We start from the raw sequence: 15,113 nt of genomic DNA, 5'->3' as shown, positions 1-15,113 counted from the left end.
CCTCTCACCTTGGCCTCCCAAAGTGCTGGGATTATAGGCGTGAGCCACTGCACCCAGCCTTGGAAGTTTCCAACTTTTTAAAGACATGTCATATTAAAAACATTCAAAGCTTAAGTTCAAATTCTACCTAAGAAGCAAAAAGCTAAAAGAGCATTATTATTCAAAACCTAATAAGAAAAAAGCCATTTAAACTAGAAAATCACAACTCTTCCTGAAACTATGAAAGATCTACCATCACAAGGCAACCAAATAGTCTGAAATCTAAGGAAACATATATTCTTCCCTACAATCCCCTGGGAACAATGAGACACTCAGACTACCCAACAATGATACGCACAGAAAGAAAACAGGGACTCATACAGCAGATAAGAAACAAGCTAAACTGTATAGATATTGCTAAAATCTCATTAGAGAATAGTAAAGAACCACTGAAATAGACACAAAAAGAGTTCACATCTACTCACAGGCTCTCTTCCATAGACTTTCACAACAGGTTCATCGGAAAGATCAGCAGGTAGACAAACTGGAAAGAACCTCCCTTGCTGGTGCAGGCATGCAGAAGGGTGTCAGGCAGCACTGAGGGAAAGACATGAAATCCCACCACTTGCTCAGACACTTCTTTCAAAAGCCCTAAGCTTCTGGCCAAAATGTTGCCCCCAGACACTATATAAAAGCCCTACCATGGTTATGAAAAGGACAAAGGGAAAACATCTCTTACCCTAGGGAGGAGGCAGAAAAAATTCTGAGACTAGAATCTGTAGCAACATTATCATAGGTCTTCTAGTGCTGGGGAAGAGGCAAGAAGTTCTCTCCCTCACACATCTTACTACAGTTAAAAAACAAAGTTGGCCATAGGGAGGAGGGTAAGGAACAGTGAAACCCTGAGGCCCAGATACACAGAGCCTGCCAAAAATGGAAGCCGAAGTCCTACAAAACATACAAATCTCCAAGTCCAAACCACCAAATAACAAACAATAGCTAAGCACTAAAGGAGGGGGGCAAAGGGATAATGAAGAGAAAAACATAGAGAGAAACCACATTCTGTGACACAGGTGAAAGATACAGCTGAAAGCTGAGAAAAGAACACAAATGCTGTGGTAGGGAAAAACCCAATCTTCTAGTCTCCAAACTAAGCATAAGATACTACTAAAGGAGGCTGAAGCCTGTCAACACCAAAGGCAACCACACCAACAAGAAAACCTATACCCAGACCAACTCCGGAATAGATTAACTTAACCTCCCACCCCTACACACACACTTCACTGCTAAAGAGGCATGTCCATTTCCTGTATCTGAACTTCAGTTTAAAATGAGCTGTGCATGCAGAAGCCTAAACTCATGGGTTCTCCTTGATTTAAAAGGGTATGCTGCCAACCCAGGAAAAAGGGGTAAGGCCCAGAGAACAGATCAGCAAGCCACAGAGGATTATTTTCAAGTCTTGGAACATCTTAGAACTTGTCCTTCTGAGTTACAAACCTGTTTTAAAGCAGCAATCCTTTTTTCCTCCTAATTTCTCTTTTGGAATGGGAATGTTTCCCCTATGCCTTTCCCACCACTGTATCTTAGAAGCAGAAAACCTGCTTTCTATGTATCATAGACTCACAGATAGAGAGAAATTCTGCCTCAATAGCAACCCAAAGCCGGGCTCGGTGGGTTTGGGAGGCTGAGGTGAGTGGATTGCCTGAGCCCGCGGGTTGGAGATCCGTCTAGGAAACTTGACGAGACCTCATCTCTACAATAAATCAAAAATTAGCCAGGCGTGGTAGCGCGCGCCTGTAGTTCCAGCTACTTGGAAGGCTGCGGCGGAAGGATCGCCGGAGCCCAGCAGGACAAGGCTGCGGTGGCCGTGAGCGGCCATGGCACTCCAGTCTGGGTGACAGAGTGAGACTACAACTCAAAAAAAAAAAAAATAGCAACCAAAGTCTTATCCATATCAATTTAGACAATTCAGAAGATGAGACCTGAGACTTTCTAAGTTTATTATTCTTAGATAAGATTTGGAACTTAAGGGTTGATATAAAAATGAATTAAGATTAAGATGTTGGTGGATGTTGGGATGCAAGGTGTTATGCATATGGGAAGAACATAACTTTTGGAGGGCAAGAAGGCAGACTGTTATGAGTTGAAATGTGTCTTCCCAAGAGAGGTGTGTGAAGTCCTAAACCCCAACAACCCAGATAGTAACCTTCTTTGGAAACAGGATCACTGAAGATGTAATTAGTTAAGATGAGGTCACAGTGGAATAAAGCAGGCCCCTACTCAAATATGACTGATCTCCTAATAAGATGGCCATATGGGGACACAAAGAAAGAACACAATGTGAAGACAGTAGCAGAAATTGGGGTGATTAATCTACTATAAACCAATGACATCAAAGATTGATATCCATTACCAGAAGCTAGGGGCATCTCATCAACAGAGTGCCAACCCAGTCAAAATCTTGCTTTCAGAATTATAGCCTCCGGAACTGTGAGAAAATACATTTCTGGATTGGGCGTAGTGGCTCACACCTGTAATCCTAGCATTTTGGGAGACCACCGCAGGAAGTCACTTGAGGCCAGGAGTTTGAGACCAGCCTGTGGGCAACATGGGAGACCAAGGCAGAAGGTTCACTTGAGGCCAGGAGTTTGAGACCAGACTGGACAACATGGCAAGACACTACTTCAACAACAACAAAAAGCTGGCTAGACATCATGATGCACATCTGTAGTCTCAACTCAGGTGGTTGAGGCAGGAGGTTCACTCAAGCCTAAGAGTTAGAGGATGCCATGAGTACCGATCACATTACTGCACCATAGCCTGGGTGACAGAGCAAGACCCTAGTAAAGGGTCAAAACAAAAACAAAGCAAAAAAAAGAATAAATTTATATTGCTTTAAGCCATCCAGTTTGTGGTACTCTGCTATAGCAGCCTTAAGAAACTACTACAGGGGGTGTGCGAAAATTTGTCTATAAGCTTTTTATGCTTTAGAATTAAAGCATGAGTGAAGAGGAAGGGTTGTTCATTATATTATTGTTTATTTTTATATACATGGCAATTTCCAAAATAAACATTTAATAAAACAAATTAAACAATGTTATAAGAAGTAGAATTAATATTAAACCTTTTATAAACAAATTAGAAAACATCTGAACAGTAAAATTAGAAATAAGTAGGCTGGGCTCGGTGGCTCAGTCTGTAATTCCAGCACTTTGGGAGGCCAAGACAAGTGGACTGCCTGAGCCCACGGGTTTGAGAGCCGCCCAGGCAACTTGGTGAGACCTCATCTCTACAATAAATCAAAAATTAGCCAGGCATGGTAGCGTGTCTGTAGTTCCGGCTACCTGGAAGGCTGAGGCAGAAGGATCACGGGAGGCCAGAAGGTTGAGGCTGTGGTGGCCGGGAGCGTGCCACTGCACTCCAGTCTGGGCGACAGAGTGAGACTACAACTCAAAAAAAAAAAAAAGGAAGAAAGAAATAAGTAGCAGAGCACAGTGGCCATTGTCTATAATCTCAGCACAGTGGCCATTGTCTATAATCTCAGCAACTCCAGCAAACTTAGCAATACATGGTGGCACATGCCTGTAGTCCCAGCTACTTGGGAGGCTGATGCAGGAGGATACTTGAGCCCAAAAGTTTGAGGAAGCAGTAAGCCACAATGGTACCACTATAGTCCAGTCTGGGTAACAGAGACCCTGAGTAGAAAAAGTAAAAATGAAATAAGCCCCCAAACTTTTATATTAGTCATTAAAGAAATCAATCAAGAAGTTAGATAAAGGTAAAAACTCCTATCAAATGTTTATGTGAAGAAAACTCAATGGAAAGTAGATGACAGTTTCAGAAATTAAAACAAATTTGTAAAAATTATTCATCACAGTTATTAATCTTCTCTTATAAATGATCTATCTGCCTCTAATGTCACATAACACGCATTAATTCAGTAGTCTACTTCACCCAGACTTTTTGCAGCTAAGATATTCGTTTCTTCACCATGGGGGAGAGGTAGTACACAGAAAAGGTTCTTGCCATATTCCATTAAAGAGAGATCACATGGTGTGTTATCTGGGAATGTAGGTAGGTGGTCACAATTCCAGGGTAGGTCAATGCTTTGAACTTGCAAAGAAAAATAAATTTGACATGTAATAGGATGGAGGTGGAGGGACTGTGTTTCCTACAACTTTGTAGCTGGAAAAAAAACATCAGTAGCAGCATCGTCAGAATTAAAACTTTTGCTAGATGCCCTTTTCCTAATCTCTATTTGACAATATTTTATGGTTTTCTATTACCTGGCTCTACTAGACATTACGGTTGAGGGTTGAAATTTCATTCCAATTTGTGACTCAAATGTCTCCTTACCATGTGCTTTTAGATGCTTTGTTTTCTATTTGACATGTCAGATAATCTTATTGACCTTATAGTTGTAAATATAGACACAATACTTATATGAATATAAAATAAAATTTCAAGTTTTCTTATTTTTAAAATACTAACTACTTATGTAAAAAATCTGTCTCCCAACTACAAAACCCCTCTCTGAACCTACACATTTTATTGTGACTTTGCCACTTACCTTTCTAGCAAATTAATAAGTTTTGACTTGCACTGAACATAACTTTGTCCAAGAATCAAAATGCCTAATCCAGCAGCATGAAAGATGACTATGAAGAACTTCTATGCTGCAGGATGGAGGTGAGACAGAGAGCAAGCCTGCTAAAATTACATTTTCAGAGTCTTGCCAACAGTTTTGAGAAAAACCATTCTGTCAGCATATCCAGATAAGTGACCCTCACCACTTTTTCATCAAAAAAAGAATAGACCAACACCCATGTGTGTATTCTTGCACAAAGCACATTAACTTCTGACAACGCACTACATGCTTAATGTCAGCATTTTGGTTTTTAGTGCTACAGATGAAAACACTGGTGATTGCACTTTCCCTTAAAAGATAGCCTATGACAAAGAACCGTGTCATTTTCATCTTCCTGGTGAATCTGAAAGCTGCAGGGGGAGTTGTATCATAAGGCAGTAGCCTTGTAAGTCTCATTTACAGCATGCAGATGATACCAGATTTTAGCCACCTGTGGAGAATGAGCCAGAATAAGAGTTGCAGTGAGCATTCTGTGTCAATTTCCTGAAACTGTGCTGAATAATAAAGTGAAGTAATATATAACTTACTTAGTCCTACACAGCTTCTCTGTGTTTCTGTGTAGATTTGTTGTCTCATACAGAGGACGACTTCTACACTACAGGTGCAGAAAAGTAAGGACAGCAGCACTAATTTGGTGTATATTATATATATGCTGATATAACCTAGCTAATGAGAAATACTTTTTTTTTTTTTTTTGAGTTGGAGTCTCACTCTGTCGCCCAGACTAGAGCGCAGTGACCCTTCCCGGCCACCGCAGCCTCGCCTGCTGGGCTCCGGCGATCCTTCCGCCTCAGCCGTCCAAGTAGCCGGAATTACAGGCATGTGCTACCACGCCTGGATGATTTTTTGATTTACTGTAAAGACGAGGTCTCACTGCCCAGGCGGGTCTCGTATCTGCGGGCTCAGGCAATCTACTCACCTCAGCCTCCCAAAGGCGCGGAATTACAGGCTGAGCCACCAAGCCCGGCTGAAAAATACTTTTTTTTAAAGATTCCATTTTTCTTTAATCATCCTCTATATCTGACATACCCTGTATCTGACACTCGCTCCTAAAACTTTAAAGCATAAATGTGTGCCTATTGGTATTAAATATTGTGTTTAAGTAACCAAAACAGTCTCCCTAGTAGCTAGGACTACAGGTGCACACTACCACACCTGATTAACATTTTTTGTAGACATGAGGTCTCACTATATTGCCCAGGCTAGTGTCTAACTCCTGGCCTCAAGCAATCCTTCTGCCTCAGCCTTCCAAAGTGCTGGAATTTCAGGCATGAGCCACCATGCCTGGACTGTAACATATATTTTAATAACTGTAGTTTAGTAATTCTGTTTTTTCCATATCTCTCTGAATTAGATGGAAGCCTATAATTTAAAATTTTTAGTGCAGGCCTACAATCTTAAAATACAAAAAATTCCTTTCTATCTCCCAGTTCTAAAATTTAAAAATGCTATTCAAACAGCAATAAAGTAATATCCACTGTACCTTGTTGTAACGATCGTGTGGAACAGACTGCAAAACGATTGGTTCCATTGTAGAAACATTGGCAAATTGTACCTCAGGAATATACAGAGCACAAACCACATGAGCCCAACCTACAAATAAATAAAAATAATGTCATATTTCCAGTTTTACCAAAAAATTAAATGAAATCATTAACTTTCTAAAGAGATCCCTTATATGCCTACTGAAGCAAACAGATAACAAAGCCATCAACAAATTCTCATTACTGACTTATCTCCATTGCATGAGAATAGTCAAGCCACTACTGAAAAAGCGTTCTTACATCATTTCTCCAGTTATTACGCACAGTAACATAAAGGGAGACATTTGTGACTCCAAATGCTGGTGCTAACATTTTTTTTTCTTTCTCAGACAGAATCTCACTCTGTCACCCAGGCTATAGATCAGTGGCACAATTACGGCTACCATAGCCTAGATTTGTTGAGCTCAGGCGATCCGTCTGCCTCAGTCTCCTGAGTATCTGGGACTACAGGCACAACACTACCACACCTGGCTGATTTTTTTTTTTATATTTTATTGTACAGATAAGGTCTTACCATGTTGCCCAGGCTAGTCTTGAAATCCTGGGCTCAGGCAATCCTCTCACATCAGAGTCCCAAGGTGCTAGGATTACTGGCATGAGCTACTACGCCCACCTTGGCACTAACATTTCTTGCAAGGGTAGACTACTAAGAACAATACTAGTTCCAAGAAACACCATACAAATAATTTTTAATAAGTTTGATACTTAAAAGTTTTAAAACTTTAGTCTTAATAATTTTAAATATCAATATGAGTTTTTAATTTTATACTAATGTCAATATTTTGAATATGAATATTAACAATTATTTTACTAGCCAGGCATGGTGCCGTGCATCTGTGATTCCAGCTACTTGGAAGGCTGAGGCAGAAGGACCACCTAAGCCCACCAAGTCGAGGCTGCAGTGGCCATGAGTGTGCCACTGCATTCCAGCCTGGGCAACAGAGTGAGACTCCAACTCCAAAAAAAAAAAGAAAACAACAATTACTTTACTATTCCAATTTTTTTGAGTCAGAGTCTCATGTAATTTTAAATTTGAAACTTTTAAAAGGTGATATTAAATATTACTGTTGCTTTTAATTTTTATAACTGAAATGAAGGTATTAAACAGTTTCATGAGTAAAAAATTACTGGGCTAAAACTGGAAAAGGATGAAAGTCCCAGATACAGCTTTGACCACCTCTGCCCAGGAAACATTTCCTGTTTCAGACAATGTAGCTGTGAGGTGCTTTTGACAAACTCAGAAGGCTGGTAGTACAGGGATGTACATCCACAAACAACCAGAAAGAAGGCGAACTAGTAAGCCCCTCCTTCTTTTCAGTTGTAACAACGAAGAGCAATGCAAGTATAAGAATAAGCTAAAAGTATATAGGCCCTGAATGATACTGCACCCGGGCTTTGATCATCTCAAACTCTGAAATCTCACTAAGGTAATTCTAAATTACAAGTACCCCAAGGCACCAAGAAAATTAAAGTATACTCCCCCAAAATGGAATTTATTTATAAAAAATTGTGTATTTATTCTTACATTTAAACTTCAATCCCCTTCAAAGTTCTCTCTGTTTGATGAAATACATCTATCAGGACATTTTTCCACTGCTCAAAACAATTTTTTTAACTCGTCAATGTGGATGCCTTTTAGCACTTCTGCCACTTTTTTGTTTCATCTCTTCCACATCGGCAAAACATTTCCATATGAGGATTATTCTCATGGGGAAACAAAAAAAGTCACTCAAGAAGAGATCAAGTGAATAGGGAGGGTGAGGCTTGGGGGGGTACGTTATGCCATGTTTGGTCAAAAACTGCTGAACACTCAGTGCAGTGAGCATAGGTGCATTGTCATGGTGGAGGAACCAGCCACCTTTCTGCCACAACTCAGGGTGTTTCTTCTACAAATCATGACACAACCTTCTAAAAACTTTCAGATAAAAACTTTGGTTGACCGTTCGATTCAGAGGAAAAAATTCCAAATGTACTACAAAAGGACCTGACCTCCAAAAGATAATTACAGGTTTATTTGGGTCCCCCCCCCATGTATGTCCTCTCTGGAGGAAAATTAATATTAACCTGGCTAAAAACATTTCTACAATTTGTTAATTATATTTTCCAGCACAATAAAAAGTACTAAACACACAAGAGAAAAGACAACACAAATTAAAGCCAGCAGAAATTAGAAAATCAAAACAGATCTGTATTATGGAGTTAGCAGATATAGATTTTAAAATAAGTAAGCAAAAAATAAATAAATAGAATAAAATAAGTATGCCAGCCAGGTGCAGTGATTTTTGCCTATAATCCCAGCACTTTGGGAGGCCAAGATGAGAGGACTACCTGAGCCCATGGGTTCGAGACCAGCCTGGGCAACTTGGCGAGACCTCATCTCTACAATAAATCAAAAAATTAGCCAGGCGTGGTGATGCATGCCTGTAATCCAGATACTCAGAAGGCTGAGGTAGAAGGACCACCTGAGGACAGCAAGTCGAGACTGTGGTGGCCATAAGCATGCCACTGCACTCCAGCCTGGGTGACAGAGTGAGACTCCAACCCTGCCCCCAAAAAAATCCAGAAGGAAAAACACAGAAATTAAGAAATCAGTGAGTGGGATTAAAAATGGTTTAGATGTGGATGAAAAAGAGAATTAGTGGGAACAAAATAGGTCAGAAGAAAATAGAATGTTAGCACAAGGCACAAAAGTAAAAGGGAAGAAGACATGAAAACTCTAATAAGCAGTCTAAAACACATGTAACTATAGTCAGAGAGAAAATGGAGCAAAAGCATTCTCAAAAATGAAAATACCAGCCAGGCACAGTGGCTCACACCTATAATTCCAGCACTTTGGGAGGCCAAGGTAAAAGGACTGCCTGAGGCCATGGGTTTGAGACCAGCCTGGGCAACTTTTGGCAAGACTTCATCTCTACAATAAATTAAAAAATTAGTTAGACATAGTGGCACCTGCCTGTAGTTCCAGCTACTTGGAAGGCTGAGGCAGAAGGATTATCTGAGCCCAGCAGGTCGGGGTTGTGGTGGCCATGAGTATGCCACTGCACTCCATCTTAGGTGGCAGAGTGAGACTCCGACTCAAAAAAAAAAAGTAATAGTAAGAGATCTCCATTTCTATCTAAGATAGAATAACAGGAATCAAATCTAACCTCCTACATGAAACAATTCATACATCCCATGGACAAAACTGCTTGAAACAATGACTTTCAAGACACTGGAGATGTCAATTAATGAAGAAACAAGCCCAAGTAGACAAGAAACAAGAGGAAGAGCCCTAGATTTGTCCCAACGTATGTTTTCAGAGTTTTTCCAGATTATGGTCCAAGAAACTTCCAGAGTTTATGATGAGAACAAAGCAGCAAAAATTTGCAGGAGACAGAATCGAAAATGAGAGCTCTTCACAGAGAAAACCCAGAGATATGCAGAAAGTACCATTTGGGATTCAGTAGAGTACTGATTGGTTCTTGTGCATGAAGACATTACCTGAGGCTGAGGAATGACTTATCCTGCCTGGGTGCCAAAGTGAGATTCTGACTAAAAAAGAAGAAAAAATCAAGCAGGAATGGTCAAAAACAATTTTAATAGAACCCTTCTAGAAGACAGTGAAAGGGTTTCTGCAACCAAACAAACACTGAACTAAGAAAAAACAACCTAAAACTAATAAGAAATCTTTGGACATCTTTGTTTTCCCTTGTCCCATGCTTGCTTTAAGTTAAGAAGTTCTAGAAGAAACCTCTGATTCCAAAAGGAGCACAGTAGACTTCACTTGCAAAGAACAGTTTGTCCATTCCAAAGTGTATGAAGGCTACTTAAGGAATTGATGAAATGAGCTTGTTCTTCTTTCTTTCAAAGAATGTAGAACTCACTCTGGACAGAAAAGTGCCCTCAAAATCCTTGTAAGGCAAACAAACAACCCACAGATGCCTCAGGTAAAAGATTACAGGATGAGGCACACAACAGAGTGCCAAGAAACTAAGAAGAAAAACTGGAGAGAATGTGGTGCATTCAAAAGTATGTGAGTGGATAGGGTATGTGGAGAGACACAAGCATGGCCAAAGTGGGCAAATCCTCAGAAAAGACCTGAGCAGGCCAGCTGCTGTGGCTCATATAATCCCAGCACTTTGGGAGGCCAAGGCAGGAGTACTGTTTGAGCTCAGGAAGTCAAGATCAGCCTGGGCAACACAGACCTCATCTCTATATTAAAAAAACTTTTAATTTAAAAAAAAAAAAAAAAAACAGAAAAAGACCTGAGCAGATGCTAATCTTTCATCAACAGTTTTCTCTAGGTACAGTGCAAGCAGGAAGAGAAAGCTAAGGCAGAGGTGCACACAAACTGGTTAGCCACTGATGGAATGCCCAGTACACAGCCTATCTGCAAACACAGACAGGTGTTTCTATTTTCTTTCTTTCCTTTTTTGTTCTTTCTCTCTAATTATTTGGTATCTGGTGTCCAAGGCAATCTTCATCAAACACTAACTAAAGACAAAGCAAAGATACAAAGACTTCAGAAACTACACGACAAAAGAATACACACTTCACCAAAAATTGCTAGAAAAATATTAAAAATAAAAAACAGCTTTAGCATATAACAAGCAACAAAATTAAGTCCTGATAGAACAATTTAATTTCCAGAACTGCCACATTATATTAAATATGTTCAGTTTCTTAAAAAAAGTTAGAGCATGCAAAGAAAGCATGGCTCATTCACAGGAGAAATTAATAGAAACTACCCCTACAGAAGCACAGACACTGAATTTACTAGGCAAAGACTTTAAATCAACTATCTTATATATGCTCAAAAAGCTAAATATAAAGCACTAAAAGCTATAAAAAGGAACCAAATGAAAATTCTAGGGTTAAAATTTACAATTGCTAAAAATATACTAGAGAATCTCAACAGCAGATTTGAGTAGGCAGAAGAAAAAAAAAAAACAGCAAACATAAATGATAAGTCCACTGAAATTATCCAGTCTGAGGAACATGGAAAAGGAAAAAAGAACTGTGGCTAAGAAACCCGTAAGACACCATAACACAATCATGCTTACAAGCAGATGCAAAATGACACCTTCAGAAGTAAAAGAACAAGAAAAATGGGCAGAGAACATATTTGAAGAAATAATGGCCCAGATCTTCTAAAATTTTGTAAGAGCCAAACTAACCCCAAGAAAATAGACACAAAGGGATTCACACTGATACATAATGACCAATGTTAAGCACCAAGAAAAAAAGGTCTCAAAAACACTGAAAAGGAAGCTACTTATCACATATAAAGAATATCCAATAAATAATTACATATTTCTCATCAAATTCAATGCAGGTCATTAAGGAGTTAGATGATATATTTAAAGAAACCTATTATCCAAAAACTCTATATCCAACAAGCCTATTCTTCAAAAGTAGAGAAAGTAAGACATTCCCATGGAAACAAAAGGTTGAATTTGTCACTGATAGACATGCACTACAAGAAATGGTAATGAGCTGGGCTCGGTGGCTCAGCCTGTAATCCCGCGTCTTTGGGAGGCTGAGGTGAGTGGATTGCCTAAGCCCGCAGGTTCGAGTCCCGCCTGGGCAACTTGGTGAGCCCTCATCTCTACAATAAATCAAAATGAGCCAGGCATGGTAGCACGCGCCTGTAGTTCCAGCTACTTGGAAGGCTGAGGCAGAAGGATCGCTGGAGCCCAGCAGGTCGAGGCTGCAGTGGCCGGGAGCAGCCACTGCACTCCAGTCTGGGCGACAGAGTGAGACTCCAACTCAAAAAAAAAAAAAAAAGAAATGGTAATGGAACTCCTTTAGACTAAAATAAAAAGACATGAGACACTAACTCAGAGCCATCCAAAAAAAATAAAGAACTCAAGCCAGGCACCAGTGGTTCACGCCTATAATCCCAGCACTTTGGGAGGTGGAGGTGAGAGGACTATCTGAGCCCAGGGGTTCGAGACCAGCCTGGGCAACTTGGCAAGACCACATCTCTACAACAAATAAAAAAATTAGCCAAGCGTGGTGGTGTGCACCTGTAGTTCCAGCTACTTGGAAGGTTGAGGCAGAAGGATCTCCTGAATGAATTTGGAAATTAGTATGCTAAGTGAATAAAGCCAGTCACAAAAGACCATATATAATTCCAATTATATGAAATATCCATAATAGGTAAATCCATAAAGATAGAGAGTAGATTAACATTGCCTAAGGCAAAGACACTGGGAGGAATGAAAACTGATTGCTAATGGATACAGTATATCTTTTGTGTGATGAAAATATTAGAAAACTGTGATGATAGTTGCACAACTCTTTGAATATGCCAAAAAACACTGACTTGTATGTTTTAAATGGTCAACTATATGGTTTTGTGAATAGAGCTGTTATACCAAAAAAAATCAACAATAAGAAAACAAGCTCTTCAACTTTTTTTTAGATAGGGTCTCACTCTATCACCCAAGCTGGACTGCACACTGGCATTATCTTAGATTACTGCACTGGCTCCCTCCTGGGCTAAAGCAATCCGCCCACCTAAACCTCCCAAGTAAGTAGCTGAGATTAAAGGCACATGCCACCACACCTGACTAATTTTTGGGGGTGTTTTTTTTAAGTAGAGACATGGTCTCATTATGTTGCCCAGGCTGGTCACAAATTCCCGGCCTCAAGAGATCCTCCTGCCTCAGTCTCCTAAAATGCTGGGATTATAGGCATGAACCACTGTGCCCAGTCTCCTCAACTTTTTAAATGAGCAAAAGATTTGAATGAACACATCAAAGAAGATATATGATGGAAAGTAAGTACATGAAAAGGGGCTCAAAATTATTAATCATTAAGAAAATACAAATTAAAACCAAAAACATACTATACACCTGTGACAATGGCTAAAACTAAAAAGACGGGCCCTATTAAGCACTGAAAACTATATTAAATAACTAGAACTCTCGTGCTGAGGATGGAAATGTAAAATGTCACAACCACTTCAGAAAATAGTTTGGTTGAATAATTAAAACATGCAGTTATAGCCGGATGTGGTGGCTCAAGCCTGTAATCCCAGCACTTTGGGAGGCCGAGGTGAGAGAATTGCCTGAGACCACGGGTTTGAGAACAGCCTGGGTAACTTGACAAGACCTCATCTCTACAATAAATCAAAAAATTAGCCAAGTGTGGTAGCATGCGTCTGTAGTTCCAGTTACTTCGAAGGCTGAGGCGGAAGGATCACCTGAGCCCAGCAAGTCAACGCTGGGGTGACCATGCCACTGCACTTTAACCTGAGTGATGGAGTGAGACTCCAACTCAAAAAAAAATAGAAAAAAGCATGCATTCATCATTACACACTAGCCATTTCACTCCTACTTTGCCCAAGACAAATGAAAACCTATGGTCATACAAATACACTCAAATGTTAGATTTACTTTTAACAGCCAAAAATTAGAAACAATCTATATAACCAACATGAAAATAAACTGTGTTACATCTACACAAAAAATACTGAGCAATAAAAAGAAATAAACTATCAATATACGTACCAAGAATGAATCTCAAAATATTTATACTGATTAAAATAAGCCAAACCAAAAAAAGTGTGTATTATAAACATGTGTAAGCATACACACACAGATGACATTTATATAAAACTCTTAAGATGCAAACTAATCTATAGTGATAGAAAGTCGATCAGTGGTTACCTGGGACAAGATGGAGGAGGAAGGGGTAGTACAGAGGACAAAGCAGTATAAGAAAAGTTTTGGGGAGTGAAAGATACATGATTACTATCTTGTTTGTGGTGACTAGATAGTTTCATGAGTACATATACTATTAGTCAGAACTTATAAAATACACATCTCAAAAATAATCAGTTTATTGTATGTCAATCAGTTTTAATTTTCTTTTAAAAAGAAAAAAACAAAAATTTCAAAATACTAGATCTCAATCCAATCATTACTTATAATAAATATTAATGGCTTACACACAACAACAAAAAGGCAGAGAGAAAGGATGGACATGCTAGCTCACACCTATAATTCCAGCAAATTGGAAGACTGAGGCAGAAGGATCACTTGAAGCCCAGGTGTTTGAGATCAGCCTAAGGCAAAACAGCAAGACCTCATTTCTACAAATTTTTTTTTTTTTAATTAGCCAGGTGGTGGTGAACACCTGTAGTGCCAGCTACTCAGGAGACTGAGGTGAAAGGATAACCTGAGCCCAGAAGGTCAAGGCTGCAGTGAGCCATGATCATGCCACTGCACTCTAGCCTGGGCAACAGAGAATCTGACTAAAAAAACAAAAGCCAGAGCTAATCATACTACCTACACAAGACACACTTTAAACAAATATAAAGAAACCAATAGCTGGGCACGGCAGCTCAAGCCTGTAATCTCAGCACTCTGGGAGGCTGAGGTGAGAGGACTGTCTGAGCCCAGGGGTTTGAGACCAGCCTGGGCAACTTGGCAAGACCTCATCTCTACAATAAATCAAAAAAATTAGCCAGGCATGGTGGTGCACACCTGTTGTTCCAGCTACTTGGAAGGCTGAGATGGAAAGATCACCTGAGCCCAGCAGGTCAAGGCTGCAGTGGCCATGAGCATGCCACTGGCCTGAGCAATAGAGTACGACTCCAACTTTTTAAAAAAAAAGAAGACTGATAAATTTAAAGTAAGCAAAGGAAATAAATGGGAAAAGGTACACTGTGCTAATAATAAGAATATGAAGGTTGGGGCAGTTATTTTGATTTCAGTCATACACTGTAAGAAAGAATACTCCCATCAATAAAAGAAGGATATTTCATGACAAAGGGATAATTCAGTAAAAAGACGTAGTTAGAAAAGTGTCTGCACCTATTATTCTTTTTTTTTTTGAGTTGGAGTCTCACTCTGTCACCCAGACTGGAGTGCAGTGACCACTCCCGGCCACCGTAGCCTCGACCTGCTGGGCTCTGGTGATCCTTCCGCCTCAGCCTTCCAAGTAGCTGGAAT

At 39.8% G+C, this 15,113-nt stretch overlaps 1 protein-coding gene across 1 annotated transcript in view; it reads right to left on the bottom strand.

The window, feature by feature from the left end:
• Positions 1 to 3,405: 3,405 nt before the first annotated feature.
• The window catches only part of MLLT10 (MLLT10, histone lysine methyltransferase DOT1L cofactor), a gene marked incomplete at its 3' end in the record, with an annotated part of 86,690 nt that continues 74,982 nt past the window's right edge, over positions 3,406 to 15,113 (bottom strand). Inside the window, exons 5-6 of the mRNA XM_008055911.2 lie at positions 6,111 to 6,220; positions 3,406 to 3,422 (exon numbers count right to left, since the gene is read on the bottom strand). Coding sequence (XP_008054102.1) covers positions 3,406 to 3,422; positions 6,111 to 6,220 — 127 coding nt within the window. The remainder of the gene's footprint in view (positions 3,423 to 6,110; positions 6,221 to 15,113) is intronic.

This window comes from Carlito syrichta, unplaced genomic scaffold (assembly GCF_000164805.1).
Source record: "Carlito syrichta isolate Samal-C Ts95f unplaced genomic scaffold, Tarsius_syrichta-2.0.1 Scaffold302026, whole genome shotgun sequence".
NCBI classification, from domain to species: domain Eukaryota; kingdom Metazoa; phylum Chordata; class Mammalia; order Primates; family Tarsiidae; genus Carlito; species Carlito syrichta.
The sequence above is the reverse complement of the archived record's forward strand: the minus strand, read 5'-3'. Positions and strand labels throughout refer to the sequence as shown.